Genomic DNA, 27928 nt, shown 5'->3' with positions numbered 1-27928 from the left:
TACCACAACATCTCACTGAAGTTCTGCAAGGATTCATGCAGGTGCAAGTCCAAAAAAATGCTCCCGCGACCCCTAACAACAGAAGGTGCTTGGAATTCAAAGAACAGTTGCTGAAAATGGCAATGCATTGGCAGATTAATTCAGCACTTTGGACTGACCCACCACGATCCAAAAGGAACGCTCGAGGGTCTGTGAAAATGCACCCACGCTGTCCCATACCTTCCCAAGTGGTCAGGCAATACCTACAACATGGTTGAAATTGCACAACCCAACCCGGGAAAAATCAAATCCAGCACCACTGGAATACAGCATGGTTTTATTGTAGGCATGTACGTGGTTACGTAGCATAGAAATTAGAAGGGGTCTTGGGACAAGTCACCGCTTTTTTTAAGCCCAAGCGCCGCAAGACGACAATGGCAACATTTTATAAACAAATAATCTTCCATTTGTTACTTACCAGCTTACTTGCTGTTTGTCCGCAAGTGGTCCAAAAATGCTCCCATCCACCTGAAGCACTCCTCCCCACTGGGGGAAAAAAACACAGCCTGAAGGAGAAGAGCTCAGATTTTTTTCATAGAGGGGGAAAAGGTCGCCATACCGGCAGGAAATTAGTAAGGGCCCAACAGCATTTTTCAAAGAAAGTTGTCGGGACCCAGCTCGCTTGTGACAGGTGTTTGGTTAATGGCATTATGGGTGGGATTTTGTCAGCCACCTAATAAATAACCTTGCTTAACATATCTAAATATTTTATTTTGCAAAGCTTTGCGCATCAATTAAACAAACATCCATGGCTAGCACCTCCCCTCAATTTGCCTTGCATGCCAAAACCAGCTGGGACACCTTAGTAGCAGGCATGTAAAATTGGCTCGTTATCTAAACAGTCGGGCTTTGTAAAACTCCACACTGTGAACAGGATTCGAACCTGTGCAGGGTAACCCCATTGGATTTCGAATCCAACGCCTTAACCACTCGGCCATCACAGCCATTCCGGGCGCGGGCCTTTGTTGGCGGCCACTGCACGCAATATATCATATTACGAGCACCAATTTTCACCCTCTGTCCAAAACACGTAAAAGCGCAGCATCCCATGGGCGCTGTGGCTTAGCTGGTTAAAGCGCCTGTCTCGTAAACAGGAGATCCTGAGTTCAAATCTCAGCAGTGCCTTTGTTTAAGTGACTGGCCCTACACCCTCCACCAGGTATGAGACAGCCCCCTAAAAACCCCAGTGCCCTTCCCATGCAAATCTCATCCTCAGGCAGGAAAAGCAGGTCCATCCCATACAAAAGGCGGGCATACATCGACCCCTTCCCCCACCTGGTTCAAGTAGTCTAATAAACTAGTCGTAGGAAGTATAAGTATGAAAGCAAGGTCCACTATTTCTCGGCACTGTATGTCAACATAGACCCTGGGATGTACCCATTAATGCCACCTCAAACTTACCCTAGCTAAACACCTGCTCATGGTCTTCCCCCCAATCCTTCCCTTCTCCTCCTTTCACCATCACTACTGATGGCATGATCATCAACCCTGTAAATTCTGCACACTGCCTTGGTGTTATCTTTGACCAGTCCCTCTCCTTCTCTAACCATATTAATAACACTGCCAAAACCTGACACTTTTTCCTCCGCGATATTGCCAAGATACGCCCATTTCTTTCACAAGTAACAGCTAAAACACTAATCCGTGCCTTTATCCTTTCCCACTTAGATTACTGTAATCTCTTACTAACCGGCCTCCCAGAGTCCCACCTCTCTCCCCTGCAATCAGTCTTAAACTCTGCTGCCAGGATCCTCCTGCTCTCTCCTAAGAGGGAACCTGCTCAGCCTTACTTAAGCTCTCTAGCATGGCTGCCTGTTAAGCAAAGGAGCTTACAGAATCCTTCTGCTAACATTCAATGCCCTCCTCTCCTCTGTTCCTCACTACATTCCCTAACTGGTCTCTCTGCTCCTCACTACATTCCCTCACTGGTCTCTCTGATCCTCACTACATTCCCTCACTGGTCTCTCTGCTCCCCACTACATTCCCTCACTGGTCTCCCTGCTCCTTACTACATTCCCTCACTGGTCTCTCTGATCTTCACTACATTCCCTCACTGGTCTCTCTAAACCTCACTACATTCCCTCACTGGTCTCTCTGCTCCTCACTACATTCCCTCACTGGTTTTCCTGCTCCTCACTACATTCCCTCACTGGTCTCCCTGCTCCTCACTACATTCCCTAACTGGTCTCTATGCTCCTCACTACATTCCCTAACTGGTCTCTCTGCTCCTCACTACATTCCCTCACTGGTCTCCCTGCCCCTCACTAAATTCCCTCACTGGTCTCTCTGATCCTCCCTACATTCCCTCGGGTCTCTCTGATCCTCACTACATTCCCTCACTGGTCTCTCTGATCCTCACTACATTCCCTTACTGGTCTCTCTGCTCCTCACTACATTCCCTCACTGGTCTCTCTGCTCCGCACTACATTCCCTCACTGGCTCTCTGCTCCTCACTACAGTCCCTCACTGGTCTCTCTGCTCCTCACTACATTCCCTCACTGGTCTCTCTGCTCCTCACTACATTCCTTCACTGGTCTCCCAGCTCCTCACTACATTCCCTCACTGATCTCTCTGCTCCTCACTACATTCCCTCACTGGTCTCTCTGCTCCTCACTACATTACCTCACTGGTCTCTATGCTCCTCACTACATTCCCTCACTGGTCTCCCTGCCCCTCACTACATTCCCTCACTGGTCTCCCTGCTCCTCACTACATTCCCTCACTGATCTCCCTACATGTTCCTGGTCGTCTCCTCCACACCTCTCAGAGCCTCTGTCTCTTTACACCATCCACACCCACTGTGCTCTCTCAGCTTAACCCTTTCTATCTCGCTGCTCCTTCCCTCTGGAACTCTATCCCTGAATCCCTCCGTAGGGAACACTCACTAACTCTCTTTAAGATAAAGCTCAGACTGTACCTTCTGGGGCACTAAGACATTATTTTGCCCATTCCTGCGCTTAAGGGCAAATGCCCATACCTGATGCACTCTTACCTTCCAGTTTGTGCCTGTATGTTACCCAACCACTTAGATTGTAAGCTCTACGGGGCAGGGACCTCCTTCCTACTGTGTCTCATACCACATGGCACTTACTCCCTGTGTATTTATACTTATTTATTGTATTTATTATAACACTTGCCCTCCCTGTGTGTAACTGTGTATATTAAAAGACTGTACAGCGCTGCGTACCCTTGTGGCGCTTTATAAATAAAGTTATACATACATACATACATACAATTGACCACGTTTTAGTCCCATCCTTGCCTGTACTTTGTATTTTAGTAGTCTAAAACTCTGAATTTAGTAGGTTCCCAGCCAGCACCTCAGCAGAAAGTCTGGGGCCCCAAAAGGCCATCGGTGACACCGGGACTGGTCGGGAATCCCCTACTTACGGAAGAGTGAGACTTCCCTTGGTGGTCCTACCTACCTGGCTTACTAACAGGCTGGTGGCTGACTGAATCAACTGCTTTTTCAATTCAACAAAAAAAAGGGATAAGTATTTTTTATTAACTTTATTCAGAATCACTGTGTTTTCTAACTGTTGGGTTTAAATTTTTTCAAAAGTATTTGCTCTTTTTGGTGCCAATTTACAAAGTTTGGTTAACTATAAGGCTTACAGCAGGTTTGCCAGAGTTACATTCCTTTGTAATTACCCTCAGTTTGAGGGGGTGGGGTTTGATTAGTTGACCTTAACAGACTGTTGAAATAGAACCACTGGCACTCCAGTGGAGCTTGCTCTGGTGGTAGGTGCTCTGTAAGTGATTGCTCTTTAAGTGGGGGCTCTATAAGTGGAGTTATAATCACAGGAGTTAGTGGGGGCTCTATAAGTGGAGTTATAATCACAGGAGTTACAAACTAAGGGAGTTAAAACAAGGTAAAAAAAAAAAAAAAATAAAATTTTTTGGTTTATTTAATAGCCTTTTTTCACCAATTTTTGTTTAACTGTTTCTGTAACTGGGAGAATGAGTGGCAGCAACATTGAAGGTATGACACAGTGCACAGCCTGCCCCATGTATGCAGTTGTGGAACAACAGTTCCAAAGTGCATACCTCTGTTGTGGATGTGAGCGAGTTGCCACTTTAGAGGCTCGCGTTAGAGCACTAGAGGAACAAGTTGCAACACTGCGTTCTATTGACAATCTTGAAAGAAGTCTCTTGCTAACTGAACAAGAACTAGCGGGGTCAGATAGTATGGGGGGAGGGGAGAAAGGAAAGGATGATAGGGCAGTAAGCTGGGTGACAGTTAGAAAATCGAGTGTGGGGAAAAGAAAAAGGGAGGCTGCTCCAGGGTTTGCGCATCCCAACAGATTTGCCAGATTGTGTGAAGAAGATGGGAGTGTGAACTCTGGACTGGCGGTTCTAGATGAGGCTGATCTCTCTAACAGCCGGGAGACCAGTTTCTCTAGTAGTGGTGGGGAGGAGAGCAGAGCTAGGCCTAAACAGATGGTGGTTATAGGGGATTCAATCATTAGGAAAGTGGACAGGGTAATCTGTCGAGCGGATCGCTTCAACCGGACAGTTTGCTGTCTTCCTGGTGCCAGGGTTCGGCATGTGGTTGATCGGGTCGACACATTATTAGGAGGGGCTGGGCATGACCCGGCTGTCTTGGTACATATCGGTACTAACGACAAAATGAACGGTAGGTGGGGGACCTTAAAGAGTGAGTTCAGGGATCTAGGCTCTAAAATTAAGCAAAGGTCCTCCAATGTAATTTTTTCGGAAATTTTGCCGGTGCCGCGTGCTAGTTTAGGGAGACAGCGGGAGCTTAGGGAGCTAAATGCGTGGCTAAAGTCTTGGTGTAGGAAGGAAGGGTTTGGGTTCCTAGAGCACTGGGCTGACTTTTCTTTGGGGTACAATCTATACAGCCCTGACGGATTGCACCTCAATGGAAGGGGGTCTACTGTGCTAGGGGAGAGAATGGTTAAGAGGCTGGAGGAGTGTTTAAACTAGACAAGGGGGGGGTTGGTAAGCTAGATTCTTATGGGAGAGCTAGTGTAGATGGGGCAGTGGGACCAGTAAAGGGTTGTGGGGGAGGAGTGAGGGGGGCATATAGTTTATCAGATAAGGAGCTTCCATTGTTACAAGGGAAACAGACTAATTTTCACCTTAGCTCTAACTGTCCTTTAGCTAATGTAAGCTGTAGAGGAAGAAGTAGTAATCTCCGCTGCATGCTGGCTAATGCGCGTAGCTTGTCGGGAAAAATAGGGGAGCTGCAGGCTATTGCATGTATTGAAAATTATGACTTAATTGGTATCACTGAGACCTGGTGGGATGAAAAATGCGACTGGGCAGTGAATTTAAATGGGTATACGCTTTTTAGGAGGGACAGAGAGATTAAAAAGGGTGGAGGGGTTTGTCTTTATGTAAAGTCAGATTTAAAGCCATGTAATAAAGACATTACCAATGAAAACGTTGAATCTCTTTGGGTAGAAATTTCAGTAGGGCTGAAGGTCACAAAGAAAATGATCATTGGTGTATGTTATAAACCCCCCGTATAGATGAGGGGGATGAGGCCCAGCTACTTTTGCAAATGGAGGAGGCTTCAAAATTGGGTCAAGTTGTTATTATGGGGGACTTTAATTATCCGGACATTGACTGGAGTAATGGGGTGGCTAAGTCAGAAAAAGCTAGTAGGTTTGTAAATATGCTAAATGACAACTTTTTATTTCAGGTGGTTCAAGAACCTACTCGGAATGAGTCTATTTTGGACCTGGTAATATCTAATAATACTGAACTTATCTCTAACATTTGTGTGGGTGAGCATTTGGGGAACAGTGATCACAACATGGTCTCCTTTGAGATAATGCTACAGAGACAGCTCTATAAGGGAGTAACTAAAACGCTCAATTTTAGACGTGCAGACTTTGCCAGTATAAGGGCATCTCTGCAATGTGTCAACTGGGAAAGGCTTTTCATGGGGTTAGACACAGAAGGAAAATGGAACATCTTTAAAACATTGCTTTGCAGGTATACACAACAGTATATTCCCCTTGTAAGCAAGGAGAGGCATCGCAAAGCAAAACCCTTATGGCTGAATAAAAGAGTTAAGGTCGAGGTTGGTAATAAAAAACGTGCTTTTAAAGCATTCAAGTTAGCTGGGACAGCGGAAACTTTCATCAGGTACAAGGAAGCAAATAAAGCAGCAAAAAAGCTATCAAGCAAGCTAAAATAGAGATGGAAAGGGATATTGCAGCTAGGAGTAAAAAGAATCCAAAATTATTTTTTAATTATGTGAATAGTAAAAAAATGAAGCAAGAAGGGGTGGGAACTTTATTATCACGGGGAGGTACGTTGGTTGATGAGAACGGGGAAAAAGCTGAAATTTTGAACTCTTATTTTTCATGTCTATACATCTGAGGAGCCAGATAATGAAGGCTTCCCTTTTAATATACCCAGTGCTAGTAATTTAGCTACTGGCGCATGGGTCACTCAGGAGGAAATTCAAAAGAGACTTGAACATGTAAAGGTAAACAAAGGTCCAGGACCGGATGGGATTCATCCCAGGGTATTAAATGAGCTGAGCGCTGTGATTGCCAAGCCTCTTCACATAATTTTTCAGGATTCGTTGAGGTTTGGCATGGTGCCGAGAGACTGGCGGATTGCTAATGTGGTGCCGTTATTTAAAAAGGGATCTCGTTCTCAGCCTGAAAACTATAGGCCTGTTAGTCTGACATCAGTAGTAGGAAAGCTTCTGGAAGGGGTAATAAGGGATAGGATAGTTGAATACATTGCAGTTCACAATACTATTAGTTTGTGCCAGCATGGTTTTATGCGTAACAGATCTTGCCAGACTAATTTAGTTGCCTTTTATGAGGAGGTGAGCAGGAACCTCGATGCTGGAATGGCAGTTGATGTCATCTACTTAGATTTTGCTAAAGCGTTTGATACAGTACCTCACAGAAGGTTAATGATCAAATTGAGGAATATTGGCCTAGAACATAATATTTGTAATTGGATAGAGAACTGGCTGAAGGATAGAGTACAAAGAGTGGTGGTAAATGGAACATTTTCTAATTGGGCCAGTGTGGTTAGTGGAGTACCGCAGGGGTCAGTCCTTGGTCCTTTGCTTTTTAACTTGTTTATTAATGACCTGGAGGGGGGCATAGAGAGTACTGTTTCTATTTTTGCTGATGACACTAAATTGTGCAAAACTATAAGTTCCATGCAGGATGCTGCCGCTTTGCAGAGCGATTTGACAAAATTGGAAAACTGGGCAGCAAACTGGAAAATGAGGTTCAATGTTGATAAGTGCAAAGTTATGCACTTTGGTAGAAATAATATAAACGCAAACTATCTACTGAATGGTAGTGTGTTGGGGGTTTCCTTAATGGAGAAGGATCTAGGGGTTTTTGTAGATCACAAGTTGTCTAATTCCAGGCAGTGTCATTCTGTGGCTACTACAGCAAATAAAGTGCTGTCTTGTATAAAAAAGGGCATTGACTCAAGGGATGAGAACATATTTTTGCCGCTTTATAGGTCCCTGGTAAGGCCTCACCCTGAGTATGGGGGGCAGTTTTGGGCTCCAGTCCTTAAGAAGGATATTAATGAGCTGGAGAGAGTGCAGAGACTGCAACTAAACTGGTAAAGGGGATGGAAGATTTAAGCTATGAGGTGAGACTGTCGAGGTTGGGGTTGTTTTCTCTGGAAAAGAGGCGCTTGCGAGGGGACATGATTACTCTGTACAAGTACATTAGAGGGGATTATAGGCAGTTGGGGGATGTTCTTTTTTCCCATAAAAACAATCAGCGCACCAGAGGTCACCCCTTTAGATTAGAGGAACAGAGCTTCCATTTGAAGCAGCGTAGGGGGTTCCTCACGGTGAGGGCAGTGAGGCTGTGGAATGCCCTTCCTAGTGATGGGGTAATGGCAGACTCTGTTAATGCCTATAAGAGGGGCCTGGATGAGTTTTTGAACAAGCAGAATATCCAAGGCTATTGTGATACTAATATCTACAGTTAGTATTACTGGTTGTATTTATAGTTTATGTATGTGAGTGTATAGATTGGTTAGTATAGGTTGTGTGCTGGGTTTACTCGGATGGGTTGAACTTGATGGACAATGGTCTTTTTTCAACCCTATGTAACTATGTAACTATGTAACTATGTAACTATGTAAATAGAACATTACAGTAGTTCTTTTACTTTCCCTGCTGTCTCTCTTGCTGCTCTCCCAGCCAATCAGATTTCTCTCCAGTCTGTAATGGAGCCGGATTGTGTCACAGACAGAAGGACAGGGGAATGGCTTCTCTCATCCCCCACATATGTAAAAGCTCTACAAAATACATGAGATAAATTGCAACATATTCAGAAATGCTGTCAAAACCACTAACTTTAGGAAAGCGTTGCCGTTTGGCAGTTTGGGGTAGAAACGCAGGCGGATTTGCAATAAGGCGAGAGGCTGGGCCGCCCCAAACCTGCTGGGGCTATTAACAAAACCTCACTCTGTTTCTGCCCTGTCCTGCAAATCGTCTGGTCCTGCAAGCTCCGGTTCTGCTGTGCTCTGATTGGATCTTTCTTCTTGTGGATTCTCCAATCAGAGAACAGTCTTCTTGACAGACAGTAAAATTGACCAATCAAGGCACAGATGCAGACAGGGCTGGGAAGATATTACAGACTGAAGGCAGAAATGAAGACTGAAAAGAATCTGCAGCTGTAACTTTACCTCAGAAACAACTCTGCAGATTTCATCACTCCCACAGGTACTATACTGTATCCTTCCACTCCCACAGGTACTATACTGTATCCTTCCACTCCCACAGGTACTATACTGTATCCTTCCACTCCCACAGGTACTATACTGTATCCTTCCACTCCCACAGGTACTATACTGTATCCTCCCACTCCCACAGGTACTATACTGTATCCTTCCACTCCCACAGGTACTATATTGTATCCTTCCACTCCCACAGGTACTATACTGTATCCTTCCACTCCCACAGGTACTATACTGTATCCTCCCACTCCCACAGGTACTATACTGTATCCTTCCACTCCCACAGGTACTATATTGTATCCTTCCACTCCCACAGATACTATACTGTATCCTTCCACTCCCACAGGCACTATACTGTATCCTTCCACTCCCACAGGTACTATACTGTATCCTTCCACTCCCACAGGCACTATACTGTATCCTTCCACTCCCACAGGTACTATACTGTATCCTTCCACTCCCACAGGTACTATATTGTATCCTTCCACTCCCACAGGTACTATACTGTATCCTTCCACTCCCACAGGTACTATACTGTATCCTTCCACTCCCACAGGCACTATACTGTATCCTTCCACTCCCACAGATACTATACTGTATCCTTCCACTCCCACAGGTACTATACTGTATCCTTCCACTCCCACAGGCACTATACTGTATTCTTCCACTCCCACAGGCACTATACTGTATCCTTCCACTCCCACAGGTACTATACTGTATCCTTCCACTCCCACAGGTACTATACTGTATCCTCCCACTCCCACAGGTACTATACTGTATCCTTCCACTCCCACAGGTACTATACTGTATCCTTCCACTCCCACAGGTACTATACTGTATCCTTCCACTCCCACAGGTACTATACTGTATCCTTCCACTCCCACAGGTACTATACTGTATCCTCCCACTCCCACAGGTACTATACTGTATCCTTCCACTCCCACAGGTACTATATTGTATCCTTCCACTCCCACAGGTACTATACTGTATCCTTCCACTCCCACAGGTACTATACTGTATCCTCCCACTCCCACAGGTACTATATTGTATCCTTCCACTCCCACAGGTACTATATTGTATCCTTCCACTCCCACAGATACTATACTGTATCCTTCCACTCCCACAGGCACTATACTGTATCCTTCCACTCCCACAGGTACTATACTGTATCCTTCCACTCCCACAGGCACTATACTGTATCCTTCCACTCCCACAGGTACTATACTGTATCCTTCTCCCACTCCCACAGGTACTATACTGTATCCTCCCACTCCCACAGGTACTATACTGTATCCTTCCACTCCCACAGGTACTATACTGTATCCTTCCACTCCCACAGGTACTATACTGTATCCTTCCACTCCCACAGGTACTATACTGTATCCTTCCACTCCCACAGGTACTATACTGTATCCTCCCACTCCCACAGGTACTATACTGTATCCTTCCACTCCCACAGGTACTATATTGTATCCTTCCACTCCCACAGGTACTATACTGTATCCTTCCACTCCCACAGGTACTATACTGTATCCTCCCACTCCCACAGGTACTATACTGTATCCTTCCACTCCCACAGGTACTATATTGTATCCTTCCACTCCCACAGATACTATACTGTATCCTTCCACTCCCACAGGCACTATACTGTATCCTTCCACTCCCACAGGTACTATACTGTATCCTTCCACTCCCACAGGCACTATACTGTATCCTTCCACTCCCACAGGTACTATACTGTATCCTTCCACTCCCACAGGTACTATATTGTATCCTTCCACTCCCACAGGTACTATACTGTATCCTTCCACTCCCACAGGTACTATACTGTATCCTTCCACTCCCACAGGCACTATACTGTATCCTTCCACTCCCACAGATACTATACTGTATCCTTCCACTCCCACAGGTACTATACTGTATCCTTCCACTCCCACAGGCACTATACTGTATTCTTCCACTCCCACAGGCACTATACTGTATCCTTCCACTCCCACAGGTACTATACTGTATCCTTCCACTCCCACAGGTACTATACTGTATCCTCCCACTCCCACAGGTACTATACTGTATCCTTCCACTCCCACAGGTACTATACTGTATCCTTCCACTCCCACAGGTACTATACTGTATCCTTCCACTCCCACAGGTACTATACTGTATCCTTCCACTCCCACAGGTACTATACTGTATCCTCCCACTCCCACAGGTACTATACTGTATCCTTCCACTCCCACAGGTACTATATTGTATCCTTCCACTCCCACAGGTACTATACTGTATCCTTCCACTCCCACAGGTACTATACTGTATCCTCCCACTCCCACAGGTACTATATTGTATCCTTCCACTCCCACAGGTACTATATTGTATCCTTCCACTCCCACAGATACTATACTGTATCCTTCCACTCCCACAGGCACTATACTGTATCCTTCCACTCCCACAGGTACTATACTGTATCCTTCCACTCCCACAGGCACTATACTGTATCCTTCCACTCCCACAGGTACTATACTGTATCCTTCTCCCACTCCCACAGGTACTATACTGTATCCTCCCACTCCCACAGGTACTATACTGTATCCTTCCACTCCCACAGGTACTATACTGTATCCTTCCACTCCCACAGGTACTATACTGTATCCTTCCACTCCCACAGGTACTATACTGTATCCTTCCACTCCCACAGGTACTATACTGTATCCTCCCACTCCCACAGGTACTATACTGTATCCTTCCACTCCCACAGGTACTATATTGTATCCTTCCACTCCCACAGGTACTATACTGTATCCTTCCACTCCCACAGGTACTATACTGTATCCTCCCACTCCCACAGGTACTATACTGTATCCTTCCACTCCCACAGGTACTATATTGTATCCTTCCACTCCCACAGATACTATACTGTATCCTTCCACTCCCACAGGCACTATACTGTATCCTTCCACTCCCACAGGTACTATACTGTATCCTTCCACTCCCACAGGCACTATACTGTATCCTTCCACTCCCACAGGTACTATACTGTATCCTTCCACTCCCACAGGTACTATATTGTATCCTTCCACTCCCACAGGTACTATACTGTATCCTTCCACTCCCACAGGTACTATACTGTATCCTTCCACTCCCACAGGCACTATACTGTATCCTTCCACTCCCACAGATACTATACTGTATCCTTCCACTCCCACAGGTACTATACTGTATCCTTCCACTCCCACAGGCACTATACTGTATTCTTCCACTCCCACAGGCACTATACTGTATCCTTCCACTCCCACAGGTACTATACTGTATCCTTCCACTCCCACAGGTACTATACTGTATCCTCCCACTCCCACAGGTACTATACTGTATCCTTCCACTCCCACAGGTACTATACTGTATCCTTCCACTCCCACAGGTACTATACTGTATCCTTCCACTCCCACAGGTACTATACTGTATCCTTCCACTCCCACAGGTACTATACTGTATCCTCCCACTCCCACAGGTACTATACTGTATCCTTCCACTCCCACAGGTACTATATTGTATCCTTCCACTCCCACAGGTACTATACTGTATCCTTCCACTCCCACAGGTACTATACTGTATCCTCCCACTCCCACAGGTACTATATTGTATCCTTCCACTCCCACAGGTACTATATTGTATCCTTCCACTCCCACAGATACTATACTGTATCCTTCCACTCCCACAGGCACTATACTGTATCCTTCCACTCCCACAGGTACTATACTGTATCCTTCCACTCCCACAGGCACTATACTGTATCCTTCCACTCCCACAGGTACTATACTGTATCCTTCCACTCCCACAGGTACTATACTGTATCCTTCCACTCCCACAGATACTATACTGTATCCTTCCACTCCCACAGGTACTATACTGTATCCTTCCACTCCCACAGGTACTATACTGTATCCTTCTCCCACTCCCACAGGTACTATACTGTATCCTCCCACTCCCACAGGTACTATACTGTATCCTTCCACTCCCACAGGTACTATACTGTATCCTTCCACTCCCACAGGTACTATACTGTATCCTTCCACTCCCACAGGTACTATACTGTATCCTTCCACTCCCACAGATACTATACTGTATCCTTCCACTCCCACAGGTACTATATTGTATCCTTCCACTCCCACAGGTACTATACTGTATCCTTCCACTCCCACAGGTACTATACTGTATCCTTCCACTCCCACAGGTACTATATTGTATCCTTCCACTCCCACAGGTACTATACTGTATCCTTCCACTCCCACAGGTACTATACTGTATCCTTCCACTCCCACAGGTACTATACACAGGTACTATACCCAGGTACTATACTGTATCCTTCCACTCCCATAGGTACTATACACAGGTACTATACTGTATCCTTCCACTCCCATAAGTACTATACACAGGCACTATACACATGTACTATACTGTATCCTTCCACTCCCATAGGTACTATATGGTATCCTTCCACTCCCATAGGTACTATACACAGGTACTATACTGTATCCTTCCACTCCCATAGGTACTATATTGTATCCTTCCACTCCCATAGGTACTATACACATGTACTATACTGTATCCTTCCACTCCCATAGGTACTATATTGTATCCTTCCACTCCCATAGGTACTATACACAGGTACTATACTGTATCCTTCCACTCCCATAGGTACTATATTGTATCCTTCCACTCCCATAGGTACTATACACAGGTACTATACTGTATCCTTCCACTCCCATAGGTACTATATTGTATCCTTCCACTCCCATAGGTACTATACACAGGTACTATACTGTATCCTTCCACTCCCATAGGTACTATATTGTATCCTTCCACTCCCATAGGTACTATACACAGGTACTATACCCAGGTACTATACTGTATCCTTCCACTGCCATAGGTACTATACACGGGTACTATACGCAGGCACTATACACGGGCACTATACATGGGCACTATACACGGGCACTATACACGGGCACTATACACAGGCACTATACCCAGGTACTATACACAGGTACTATACACAGGTACTATACACAGGTACTATACACGGGTACTATACACAGGTACTATACACAGGCACTATACCCAGGTACTATACACAGGCACTATACCCAGGCACTATACCCAGGCACTATACCCAGGTACTATACCCAGGCACTATACACAGGCACTATACCCAGGCACTATACCCAGGTACTATACACAGGTACTATACACAGGTACTATACCCAGGCACTATACCCAGGTACTATACACAGGCACTATACACAGGTACTATACCCAGGTACTATACACAGGTACTATACACAGGTACTATACCCAGGCACTATACCCAGGTACTATACACAGGCACTATACACAGGTACTATACACAGGTACTATACCCAGGTACTATACCCAGGCACTATACACAGGCACTATACCCAGGCACTATACCCAGGTACTATACACAGGCACTATACACAGGTACTATACACAGGTACTATACCCAGGTACTATACACAGGCACTATACACAGGTACTATACCCAGGTACTATACCCAGGTACTATACACAGGCACTATACACAGGCACTATACCCAGGTACTATACACAGGCACTATACACAGGTACTATACACAGGCACTATACCCAGGTACTATACACAGGCACTATACACAGGTACTATACCCAGGTACTATACACAGGCACTATACACAGGTACTATACCCAGGTACTATACCCAGGTACTATACACAGGCACTATACACAGGTACTATACCCAGGTACTAAACACAGGCACTATACACAGGTACTATACCCAGGTACTATACCCAGGTACTATACACAGGCACTATACACAGGCACTATACACAGGCACTATACCCAGGTACTATACCCAGGTACTATACACAGGCACTATACCCAGGCACTATACCCAGGTACTATACACAGGCACTATACCCAGGTACTATACACAGGCACTATACACAGGTACTATACCCAGGTACTATACACAGGCACTATACACAGGCACTATACCCAGGCACTATACCCAGGTACTATACACAGGCACTATACCCAGGCACTATACACAGGTACTATACCCAGGTACTATACCCAGGTACTATACACAGGCACTATACACAGGCACTATACACAGGCACTATACCCAGGCACTATACACGGGTACTATACACGGGTACTATACACGGGCACTATACACGGGTACTATACACAGGCACTATACCCAGGCACTATACACAGGTACTATACCCAGGTACTATACCCAGGTACTATACACAGGCACTATACACAGGCACTATACACAGGCACTATACCCAGGCACTATACACGGGTACTATACACGGGTACTATACACGGGCACTATACACGGGTACTATACACAGGCACTATACCCAGGCACTGTATCCTTCCACTCCCACAGGTACTATACTGTATCCTTCCACTCCCACAGGTACTATACTGTATCCTCCCACTCCCACAGGTACTATACCCAGGTACTATACTGTATCCTTCCACTCCCATAGGTACTATACACAGGTACTATACTGTATCCTTCCACTCCCATAAGTACTATACACAGGCACTATACACATGTACTATACTGTATCCTTCCACTCCCATAGGTACTATATTGTATCCTTCCACTCCCATAGGTACTATACACAGGTACTATACTGTATCCTTCCACTCCCATAGGTACTATATTGTATCCTTCCACTCCCATAGGTACTATACACATGTACTATACTGTATCCTTCCACTCCCATAGGTACTATATTGTATCCTTCCACTCCCATAGGTACTATACACAGGTACTATACTGTATCCTTCCACTCCCATAGGTACTATATTGTATCCTTCCACTCCCATAGGTACTATACACAGGTACTATACTGTATCCTTCCACTCCCATAGGTACTATATTGTATCCTTCCACTCCCATAGGTACTATACACAGGTACTATACTGTATCCTTCCACTCCCATAGGTACTATATTGTATCCTTCCACTCCCATAGGTACTATACACAGGTACTATACCCAGGTACTATACTGTATCCTTCCACTGCCATAGGTACTATACACGGGTACTATACGCAGGCACTATACACGGGCACTATACATGGGCACTATACACGGGCACTATACACGGGCACTATACACAGGCACTATACCCAGGTACTATACACAGGTACTATACACAGGTACTATACACAGGTACTATACACGGGTACTATACACAGGTACTATACACAGGCACTATACCCAGGTACTATACACAGGCACTATACCCAGGCACTATACCCAGGCACTATACCCAGGTACTATACCCAGGCACTATACACAGGCACTATACCCAGGTACTATACACAGGCACTATACACAGGTACTATACCCAGGTACTATACCCAGGTACTATACACAGGCACTATACACAGGCACTATACCCAGGTACTATACACAGGCACTATACACAGGTACTATACACAGGCACTATACCCAGGTACTATACACAGGCACTATACACAGGTACTATACCCAGGTACTATACACAGGCACTATACACAGGTACTATACCCAGGTACTATACCCAGGTACTATACACAGGCACTATACACAGGTACTATACCCAGGTACTATACACAGGCACTATACACAGGTACTATACCCAGGTACTATACCCAGGTACTATACACAGGCACTATACACAGGCACTATACACAGGTACTATACCCAGGTACTATACCCAGGTACTATACACAGGCACTATACCCAGGCACTATACCCAGGTACTATACACAGGCACTATACCCAGGTACTATACACAGGCACTATACACAGGTACTATACCCAGGTACTATACACAGGCACTATACACAGGCACTATACCCAGGTACTATACCCAGGTACTATACACAGGCACTATACCCAGGCACTATACACAGGTACTATACCCAGGTACTATACCCAGGTACTATACACAGGCACTATACCCAGGTACTATACCCAGGCACTATACCCAGGTACTATACACAGGCACTATACCCAGGCACTATACACAGGTACTATACCCAGGTACTATACCCAGGTACTATACACAGGCACTATACACAGGCACTATACACAGGCACTATACCCAGGCACTATACACGGGTACTATACACGGGTACTATACACGGGCACTATACACGGGTACTATACACAGGCACTATACCCAGGCACTATACACGGGTACTATACACGGGCACTATACACGGGTACTATACACGGGTACTATACACGGGCACTATACACGGGTACTATACCCAGGTACTATACACAGGCACTATACACAGGCACTATACACAGGCACTATACCCAGGTACTATACACAGGCACTATACCCAGGCACTATACACAGGTACTATACCCAGGTACTATACCCAGGTACTATACACAGGCACTATACACAGGCACTATACACAGGCACTATACCCAGGCACTATACACGGGTACTATACACGGGTACTATACACGGGCACTATACACGGGCACTATACACGGGCACTATACCCAGGCACTATACACGGGTACTATACACGGGCACTATACACGGGTACTATACACGGGTACTATACACGGGCACTATACACGGGTACTATACACAGGCACTATACCCAGGCACTATACACGGGTACTATACACGGGCACTATACACGGGTACTATACACGGGTACTATACACGGGCACTATACACGGGTACTATACACGGGCACTATACACGGGTACTATACACAGGCACTATACCCAGGCACTATACACGGGTACTATACACGGGTACTATACACGGGTACTATACACAGGCACTATACCCAGGCACTATACCCAGGCACTATACACGGGTACTATACACGGGTACTATACACGGGCACTATACACGGGTACTATACACGGGTACTATACACGGGCACTATACACGGGTACTATACACGGGCACTATACACGGGTACTATACACAGGCACTATACCCAGGCACTATACACGGGTACTATACACGGGTACTATACACAGGCACTATACCCAGGCACTATACACGGGTACTATACACGGGCACTATACACGGGTACTATACACGGGCACTATACACAGGTACTATACACGGGTACTATACACGGGCACTATACACGGGTACTATACACAGGCACTATACCCAGGCACTATACACGGGTACTATACACGGGCACTATACACGGGTACTATACACGGGTACTATACACGGGCACTATACACGGGTACTATACACAGGCACTATACCCAGGCACTATACACGGGTACTATACACGGGCACTATACACGGGTACTATACACGGGTACTATACACGGGCACTATACACGGGTACTATACACGGGCACTATACACGGGTACTATACACAGGCACTATACCCAGGCACTATACACGGGTACTATACACGGGTACTATACACGGGTACTATACACAGGCACTATACCCAGGCACTATACCCAGGCACTATACACGGGTACTATACACGGGTACTATACACGGGCACTATACACGGGTACTATACACGGGTACTATACACGGGCACTATACACGGGTACTATACACGGGCACTATACACGGGTACTATACACAGGCACTATACCCAGGCACTATACACGGGTACTATACACGGGTACTATACACGGGTACTATACACAGGCACTATACCCAGGCACTATACACGGGTACTATACACGGGCACTATACACGGGTACTATACACGGGCACTATACACAGGTACTATACACGGGTACTATACACGGGCACTATACACGGGTACTATACACAGGCACTATACCCAGGCACTATACACAGGTACTATACCCAGGTACTATACACAGGTACTATACCCAGGTACTATACACAGGTACTATACACAGGCACTATACACAGGTACTATACACAGGTACTATACACAGGTACTATACACAGTCACTATACACAGGTACTATACCCAGGCACTATACACAGGCACTATACACAGGTACTATACACAGGTACTATACACAGGCACTATACCCAGGTACTATACACAGGTACTATACACAGGCACTATACCCAGGTACTATACACAGGCACTATACCCAGGTACTATACACAGGCACTATACCCAGGTACTATACACAGGTACTATACACAGGCACTATACACAGGCACTATACACAGGTACTATACACAGGTACTATACACAGGTACTATACCCAGGTACTATACACAGGCGCTATACCCAGGTACTATACACAGGCACTATACACAGGCACTATACCCAGGTACTATACACAGGTACTATACACAGGTACTATACCCAGGTACTATACACAGGCGCTATACCCAGGTACTATACACAGGTACTATACACAGGCACTATACCCAGGTACTATACACAGGTACTATACACAGGCACTATACCCAGGTACTATACACAGGTACTATACACAGGCACTATACCCAGGTACTATACACAGGTACTATACACAGGCACTATACACAGGTACTATACACAGGCACTATACACAGGTACTATACACAGGCACTATACCCAGGCACTATACACAGGTACTATACACAGGCACTATACACAGGCACTATACCCAGGTACTATACACAGGTACTATACCCAGGTACTATACACAGGTACTATACACAGTCACTATACACAGGCACTATACCCAGGCACTATACACAGGTACTATACACAGGCACTATACACAGGTACTATACACAGGTACTATACACAGTCACTATACACAGGCACTATACCCAGGCACTATACACAGGCACTATACACAGGTACTATACACAGGTACTATACACAGGCACTATACACAGGCACTATACACAGGTACTATACCCAGGTACTATACACAGGTACTATACACAGGTAATATACACAGGCACTATACACAGGTACTATACACAGGCACTATACACGGGCAATATACATGGGCACTATAAACGGGTACTATACATGGGTACTATACACGGGTACTATACATGGGCACTATACACAGGCACTATACCCAGGTACAATACACAGGTACTATACACAGGTACTCTACACAGGTACTATACCCAGGTACTATACACAGGTACTCTACACAGGCACTATACCCAGGTACTATACCCAGGTACTATACACAGGTACTATACACAGGTACTATACACAGGCACTATACCCAGGTACTATACCCAGGTACTATACACAGGTACTATACACAGGCACTATACACAGGCACTATACCCAGGTACTATACCCAGGTACTATACACAGGTACTATACACAGGTACTCTACACAGGCACTATACCCAGGTACTATACCCAGGTACTATACCCAGGTACTATACACAGGTGCTATACAGTTCTTATGGCTGAATCACTAGCTGAAATTAAATTGTTTTTTGTCACCTGACATCTATAATATCCCTATCACCTACCCTAACAGATGGAGGGTAAGTTAACACTTTTCCCCTGAAAAAGCTCATTGTTCTTTTATATATGTGTTGTTGTTTTTTGCACTTACTATTTTTTTTTACTTTTGTCATTGTTTTGTTCATTTCTAGTTACAGTGGAGCCAATGTTGTGTATCAGTGCTGGTGTTATAGTGCCAGGGCCTGAATATCTGCCCTCAGTACCCACTACATCTCACTGCATATAATGTGCTCGTTTTGTAAATACAGACTGCGTCTCACTGTATATAATGTGCCTGGGGTGTCAGTACCCACTGCCTTTCTTGCTAGGCAAGAAAACACATCTAAAGGGGTCGTTCACTTTTAAGTTAACTTGTAGTATGTTATAGAATGGCCTGTTCCTAGCAACTTTGCAATTGGTCTTCCTAATTAAGTTTTTTTTTTTATAGTTCTTGAATAATTTGCCTTTCTCTTCTACCTCTTTCCAGCTTCCAAATGGGGGCCAAAAATTATTGCTCCGCGAGGCCACAATTTTATTATTATTGTCATTTTTTATTACTTATTTTTCCATGCAGGCCCCTTAACTATTCATATTCCCATCTCTTGTTTAAACCACTACTTGGTTGCTAGGGTAAATAAGACCCCAGCAACCAGATAGCTGCTGAAATACCAAAGCTGACAAAAGTGCACGTATGGATACTTTTACATCCTAAGCTCTCCCACCCACACTTTTGCACAGAATCCCTGAAAAGTCAGTGGGAACGGCAAGAGGTATTTGGGAGGTTCATTTTTTACACCAGCGGCGAATCCGTTAAGCCTCACATTAGCTGTAGGTGAGTCTATATATGGCCCATCTTTAGCCTCCCCAAACAAAAAAGTCACCCTCCGCCTATGTGTATAAAATACTACAGTTATGAGGTGATTTTTGGAAATGTCATCAAAATCGGCTAAATTAGGAAAGCTTTGCGGCTTGGTACTTTGGAGTAGAAAGGCATGTGTACCTAGTTTGGATTCGGGGGAATGTGAACTTTTTGAAAATATATGGCTTTCTGGGATGAGCTTTATCCAACATAAAATGATGTAAATGTCTTGATTTTGCAGAAGCTCAAATGACAGAAGTAATAGATCATATGGGGTTTTGCAACTTAGTAGTTTGGAGTAGACAGACGGGTTAACCTATTCTGGATTCGCCGGAATCTCAAAAATGTATTGGTTTATGGCCTTAAACCTACTATGAAATATTTAGTCTTTGGAGCAGTTTTTGGGCTTTCTGGAGCAGTGCTTTGGGAATTTGGTAGGTACTGCTGGGAGTTTGTGACCTATACAAGTGAGAAATCCCCATAAAACTATATATATTTGGTATTGGCACGTTCAGGAGACATGGGACTTTCCAAATCAGTTGTATTTTTGTGCATAATGATGTTTCTGGCATATGTCTTTATATTATGGAAAATATTTTTTAAGACATTTAGAAGCCTATATCTCGTTACAGAAGTGGAATTACACAATCATTCTTGAAAGCTTAGCTTGTCCTGAAAACTGAAAATGAAAGTCCCCCGCCTCCGAGGAAAATCCCCTAAAAAAGCCTGCAGAGTGTCCATTGTTTGTATTGCTTTGTCAGATATCGGCATTCTGTCCCCAGCACCTTCATTAGCAAGGGCGGCCATACACTGACCATCTGTGTGTTTAGCATTCTGGGTCCCCAGGCAGATGAAACTGTCCCCAGAAAGTTGTTGGTTACCTAATAGATCAACTGCTGCCGAAACTACTTTCCTGGCCAGAATGGCTGCTGCCCTTTCTCCCTCCAGCACTTACCTGGGGCTCCATTGCTGGGCTGCCTCACACCTGGAGCTCACATACCACACTCCTCACAGCATATGGCTGCCAGATTGTTTCCTTTGGCCACTATAGTATAATGGTCTGTCTTATTTCATGACCTCAGCATTTATTCTCTGTATATTTATACATATGGTGGGAGTGGCCATATTGTCCAGGTACAGACTGGGATTCAAAATAGGCCCTGGCATTTCAAGTACACAGAGGCCCAAACCGTCCCCCCCCTCCCAACCCCTGATTGCCAGTCCAGGCCTGTTTAGGGCTCACAACAGGGATACTGGAAATCACTAATGTACCGGCCACTGTCCCAGGAACATTTAGGTTCACTCTAGATCTCAGTCTAAAAGTGCCCATACACGTTAAGATCCGCCCACATGGCGAGGTCGCCAAGCGAGCGGATCTTCTCCAGATATACCCACCTACGGTTGGGTGATATGGGGCAAATTCAGGCTAATTTGGTCATTTGGCCCTGGGGCCAAACAATCGTATTAGAACGGCGGCAATGGGCGCAGTCGGTTTGGAAACCACGTCAACAAGCCAATGCGGTCCCTGATCCGACTACATTTTTTAACTTGTCCGATCAATATCTGGGCAATTTCAGGCCAGATATCGGTTGGGCAGGCCCGTCGGTAGTGCCCATACACGGCCCGATAAGCTGCTGAATTAGTCTAGGGAACAGATATCGGCAACTAGAATTGGCCCGTGTATGGCCACCTTAACTGTCCTTCTAGGAGACCTTTAGGGGGTTTCTAGAAGACCTAAAAGGACAAATCTCACCCTTATTTTCTTTATGGCCGGGCCCCACCATAACAGCTCGAGGCCCCACACAAAGACCAAAGTGGAGTTTGCCAAGCACTGCTACGGACATTAGTGGCATAATGTAGTTATTACTACCAAGTGGTACACAGCTACCTTCATAAAGGGGAAGCTAAACTTGACTTGTAACATTTAAAAAATAAAAATCCCCAAAACCAACTCAAGTTGCAAATCATTGAAGAACCAAAATAGAAACAAATGTAGGAACAGACACAAAACTGCTTTATTTCACTCAACACAGAAGTCAATAGTCAAGTGTGTTTGTGTAGGAACATAGAATCCGCTTGCACTCTCTCGTTCCCAAGCTCGTCGGTAACACTTAATGATAATAATTAGCTTATTACAGTCACTTATCACAAATAATAATAATTAAGTGCACATAGTCAGGTAGCAACAGACAGGGCTCCATAGTAACAGGGTTCTGTATCGCTCAGCCATGTATAAATAAATCAGTCACCGCCAGCGGCGAAAGGAAATGCCCCATAGTCCCAGAATGCACTGCATGGACCTATAAAGGCCACTGGATTGTCGCTGAGATGCCACCAAGTAATAAATGCCTTGTCACATGGCTCCTCCCATCATTAGGAATCTCCCAGCATCCCAGAAGTGCATCCAGATGGCGGCCCAAACGGGAATCTTCCGCCTCCACGGGTCTCAGAAGAAGAGTGGATTTTGCCATATCCGGAATATTCTCAGATGAAGAAGGAGCTCATTATGGCCAAGTCTCTGATGTCATCATGCGCCAGACTGCCTGAGGGGGAGGAGCCAAATGAGATCAATTACATCATCCCACACAAACATGCAATAGAGGGGGAGTTTGGGGTATAACAGGTCGGGGTGAGTGAGATATTTAAACCCAAACATTGCAGGTACTAGGGGGCGCTGTTACATAGGAATGAATGGAAACAATAAGCCCACACATAAGCAGCTAAATACCCTTATTCTACAGATTTATATGCACCACAACATGAATATACAGGTATCTGACCCCTTATCCAGAAAGTTCCGAATTACAGAAAGGCCATCTCCCATAGACTCCATTTTAATCAAAAATTCACATTTTTAAAAACGATTTCCTGTACTTGATCCCAACTAAGATATAATTACCCCTTATTGGGGCAGAACAGCCCTATTGGGTTTATTTCATGGTTAAATGATTCCCTTTTCTCTGTAATAATAAAACAGTACCTGTACTTGATCCCAACTAAGATATAATTACCCCTTATTGGGGGCAGAACAGCCCTATTGGGTTTATTTAATGGTTAAATGATTCCCTTTTCTCTGTAATAATAAAACAGTACCTGTACTTGATCCCAACTAAGATATAATTACCCCTTATTGGGGGCAGAACAGCCCTATTGGGTTTATTTCATGGTTAAATGATTCCCTTTTCTCTGTAATAATAAAACAGTACCTGTACTTGATCCCAACTAAGATATAATTACCCCTTATTGGGGCAGAACAGCCCTATTGGGTTTATTTCATGGTTAAATGATTCCCTTTTCTCTGTAATAATAAAACAGTACCTGTACTTGATCCCAACTAAGATATAATTACCCCTTATTGGGGCAGAACAGCCCTATTGGGTTTATTTCATGGTTAAATGATTCCCTTTTCTCTGTAATAATAAAACAGTACCTGTACTTGATCCCAACTAAGATATAATTACCCCTTATTGGGGCAGAACAGCCCTGTACTTTACCCCCTACCCACCATTAACACACCCAGTAATAAAGTGTATATTCCCTGAATGCACCCAGTAAGGGGCAGTGTATGGCAGTTACCCAGCAGGCATCACGGTATCGTTACACACAATACAAATCACAACAGTCGGTAGATTTCCCGTTTCCCACAAGGCTGTGGGCGGGGCAGGTGTGACGTAGAGATACTCAGTTGTTACCAAGCCCTAGCGTTGCCTTAGTAACGGCCAGTCACTCACAAGCATTACTACCCTCCCGGCCAATCACAATGAGCGTCCCAATTACCTTGGCGACGACGCTTGGATTTCTTGTACAATCTCTTAAACCAGCTCCTGGGGCTTCGCCCCTTTTCTGACCCAACAGATGACCCGTCTTCGTCGTCGCTAGGCAACGCGGAGTGCGCCCGGCAGTAGGGGCAGGTAACGGTGCCGTCTTTGGCCACCAGGTGCTGCAGGCAGCTCGAACACATCACATGGCCGCAGGCAGCCAATGACTGGGCTTTCCTGGCTGTGCCGAAGTCCAGGTAACAAATGCCGCACTCCTCAATAGCTGTCTCTGAGGGAAACTGCGGCTGCTCCATATCTGTATCTCTGTCCGTCTGTGCCTGAGAATGAATGGATCATGCTCCCTACTCCCCGCTTATATAGCGGCCAGGAACGCCCACACCGCTGTGATATCATAGGGAGCCAATCCGGAAAGAGGGGCGGGGCAAATTAGCGCATTTGTAATCTCTGTCTTCCACTGATCCGGGGATAACCCGACAAGCTGACGTCACCGCAATGTGATTAACCCCTCTCCTGCCGCTCCCCTGCAGAGTATCCCCCCCTTACCCCTCTCCTGTCACTCACCTGCAGAGTATCCCCCCCTTAACCCCTCTCCTGTCACTCACCTGCAGAGTATCCCTCCCTTACCCCTCTCCTGCCGCTCCCCTGCAGAGTATCCCCCCCTTACCCCTCTCCTGTCACTCACCTGCAGAGTATCCCCCCCTTAACCCTCTCCTGTCACTCACCTGCAGAGTATCCCTCCCTTACCCCTCTCCTGTCACTCACCTGCAGAGTATCCCCCCTTACCCCTCTCCTCTCACTCACCTGCAGAGTATCCCCCCCTTACCCCTCTCCTGTCACTCACCTGCAGAGTATCCCCCCCTTACCCCTCTCCTCTCACTCACCTGCAGAGTATCCCCCCCTTACCCCTCTCCTCTCACTCACCTGCAGAGTATCCCTCCCTTACCCCTCTCCTCTCACTCACCTGCAGAGTATCCCCCCCTTACCCCTCTCCTCTCACTCACCTGCAGAGTATCCCTCCCTTACCCCTCTCCTGCCGCTCCCCTGCAGAGTATCCCTCCCTTACCCCTCTCCTGTCACTCACCTGCAGAGTATCCCTCCCTTACCCCTCTCCTGTCACTCACCTGCAGAGTATCCCCCCCCTTACCCCTCTCCTCTCACTCACCTGCAGAGTATCCCTCCCTTACCCCTCTCCTGCCGCTCCCCTGCAGAGTATCCCTCCCTTACCCCTCTCCTGTCACTCACCTGCAGAGTATCCCCCCCTTACCCCTCTCCTGTCACTCACCTGCAGAGTATCCCCCCCTTACCCCTCTCCTCTCACTCACCTGCAGAGTATCCCTCCCTTACCCCTCTCCTGTCACTCACCTGCAGAGTATCCCTCCCTTACCCCTCTCCTGTCACTCACCTGCAGAGTATCCCTCCCTTACCCCTCTCCTCTCACTCACCTGCAGAGTATCCCTCCCTTACCCCTCTCCTGTCACTCACCTGCAGAGTATCCCTCCCTTGCCCCTCTCCTGTCACTCACCTGCAGAGTATCCCCCCCTTACCCCTCTCCTGTCACTCACCTGCAGAGTATCCCCCCTTACCCCTCTCCTGTCACTCACCTGCAGAGTATCCCCCCCTTACCCCTCTCCTCTCACTCACCTGCAGAGTATCCCTCCCTTACCCCTCTCCTGTCACTCACCTGCAGAGTATCCCTCCCTTACCCCTCTCCTCTCACTCACCTGCAGAGTATCCCTCCCTTACCCCTCTCCTGTCACTCACCTGCAGAGTATCCCTCCCTTACCCCTCTCCTGTCACTCACCTGCAGAGTATCCCTCCCTTACCCCTCTCCTGTCACTCACCTGCAGAGTATCCCTCCCTTACCCCTCTCCTGTCACTCACCTGCAGAGTATCCCTCCCTTACCCCTCTCCTGTCACTCACCTGCAGAGTATCCCCCTCCCTTACCCCTCTCCTGTCACTCACCTGCAGAGTATCCCTCCCTCACCCCTCTCCTGTCACTCACCTGCAGAGTATCCCTCCCTTACCCCTCTCCTGTCACTCACCTGCAGAGTATCCCTCCCTTACCCCTCTCCTGTCACTCACCTGCAGAGTATCCCCCTCCCCTTACCCCTCTCCTGTCACTCACCTGCAGAGTATCCCTCCCTTACCCCTCTCCTGTCACTCACCTGCAGAGTATCCCTCCCTTACCCCTCTCCTGTCACTCACCTGCAGAGTATCCCCCCCTTACCCCTCTCCTGTCACTCACCTGCCAGAGTATCCCTCCCTTACCCCTCTCCTGTCACTCACCTGCAGAGTATCCCTCCCTTACCCCTCTCCTGTCACTCACCTGCCAGAGTATCCCTCCCTTACCCCTCTCCTGTCACTCACCTGCAGAGTATCCCCCTCCCTCACCCCTCTCCTGTCACTAACCTGCAGAGTATCCCCCTCCCTCACCCCTCTCCTGTCACTCACCTGCAGAGTATCCCCCTCCCTCACCCCTCTCCTGTCACTCACCTGCAGAGTATCCCCCCCCTTACCCCTCTCCTGTCACTCACCTGCAGAGTATCCCTCCCTTACCCCTCTCCTGTCACTCACCTGCAGAGTATCCCCCCCTTACCCCTCTCTGTCACTCACCTGCAGAGTATCCCTCCCTTGCCCCTCTCCTGTCACTCACCTGCAGAGTATCCCTCCCTTACCCCTCTCCTGTCACTCACCTGCAGAGTATCCCCCCCCCTTACCCCTCTCCTGTCACTCATCTGCAGAGTATCTCTCCCTTACCCCTCTCCTGTCACTCACCTGCAGAGTATCCCCCCTTACCCCTCTCCTGTCACTCACCTGCAGAGTATCCCCCCCTTACCCCTCTCCTGTCACTCACCTGCAGAGTATCCCCCCCTTACCCCTCTCCTGTCACTCACCTGCAGAGTATCCCTCCCTTACCCCTCTCCTGTCTCTCACCTGCAGAGTATCCCCCCCTTACCCCTCTCCTGTCACTCACCTGCAGAGTATCCCCCCTTACCCCTCTCCTGTCACTCACCTGCAGAGTATCCCCCCCCTTACCCCTCTCCTGTCACTCACCTGC

The 27928-nt window shown here is 46.5% G+C and overlaps 1 protein-coding gene and 2 non-coding genes across 3 annotated transcripts; 1 reads left to right on the top strand and 2 right to left on the bottom strand.

The window, feature by feature from the left end:
* Positions 1 to 901: 901 nt before the first annotated feature.
* trnas-cga lies at positions 902 to 983 on the bottom strand. The gene has a single exon. It is a non-coding gene; the product is annotated as a tRNA-Ser (tRNA).
* A 107-nt stretch (positions 984 to 1090) lies between these two features.
* On the top strand, positions 1091 to 1164 carry trnat-cgu. Its single transcript has one exon. It is a non-coding gene; the product is annotated as a tRNA-Thr (tRNA).
* Positions 1165 to 23083: 21919 nt separating this feature from the next.
* Positions 23084 to 25209, bottom strand: rnf227 (ring finger protein 227). Its single transcript, XM_002942631.5, has 2 exons — positions 24868 to 25209; positions 23084 to 23633 (listed from the first exon to the last, which is right to left on the bottom strand). Exons 1-2 carry the CDS (start codon positions 25160 to 25162, stop codon positions 23575 to 23577), a joined length of 354 nt encoding a protein of 117 aa, XP_002942677.1. The 5' UTR covers positions 25163 to 25209; the 3' UTR covers positions 23084 to 23574.
* Between the last annotated feature and the right edge of the window lie 2719 nt (positions 25210 to 27928).

Source organism: Xenopus tropicalis, chromosome 3 (assembly GCF_000004195.4).
Source record: "Xenopus tropicalis strain Nigerian chromosome 3, UCB_Xtro_10.0, whole genome shotgun sequence".
NCBI lineage: Eukaryota > Metazoa > Chordata > Amphibia > Anura > Pipidae > Xenopus > Xenopus tropicalis.
This window is presented reverse-complemented; position numbering and strand designations above follow the sequence as displayed.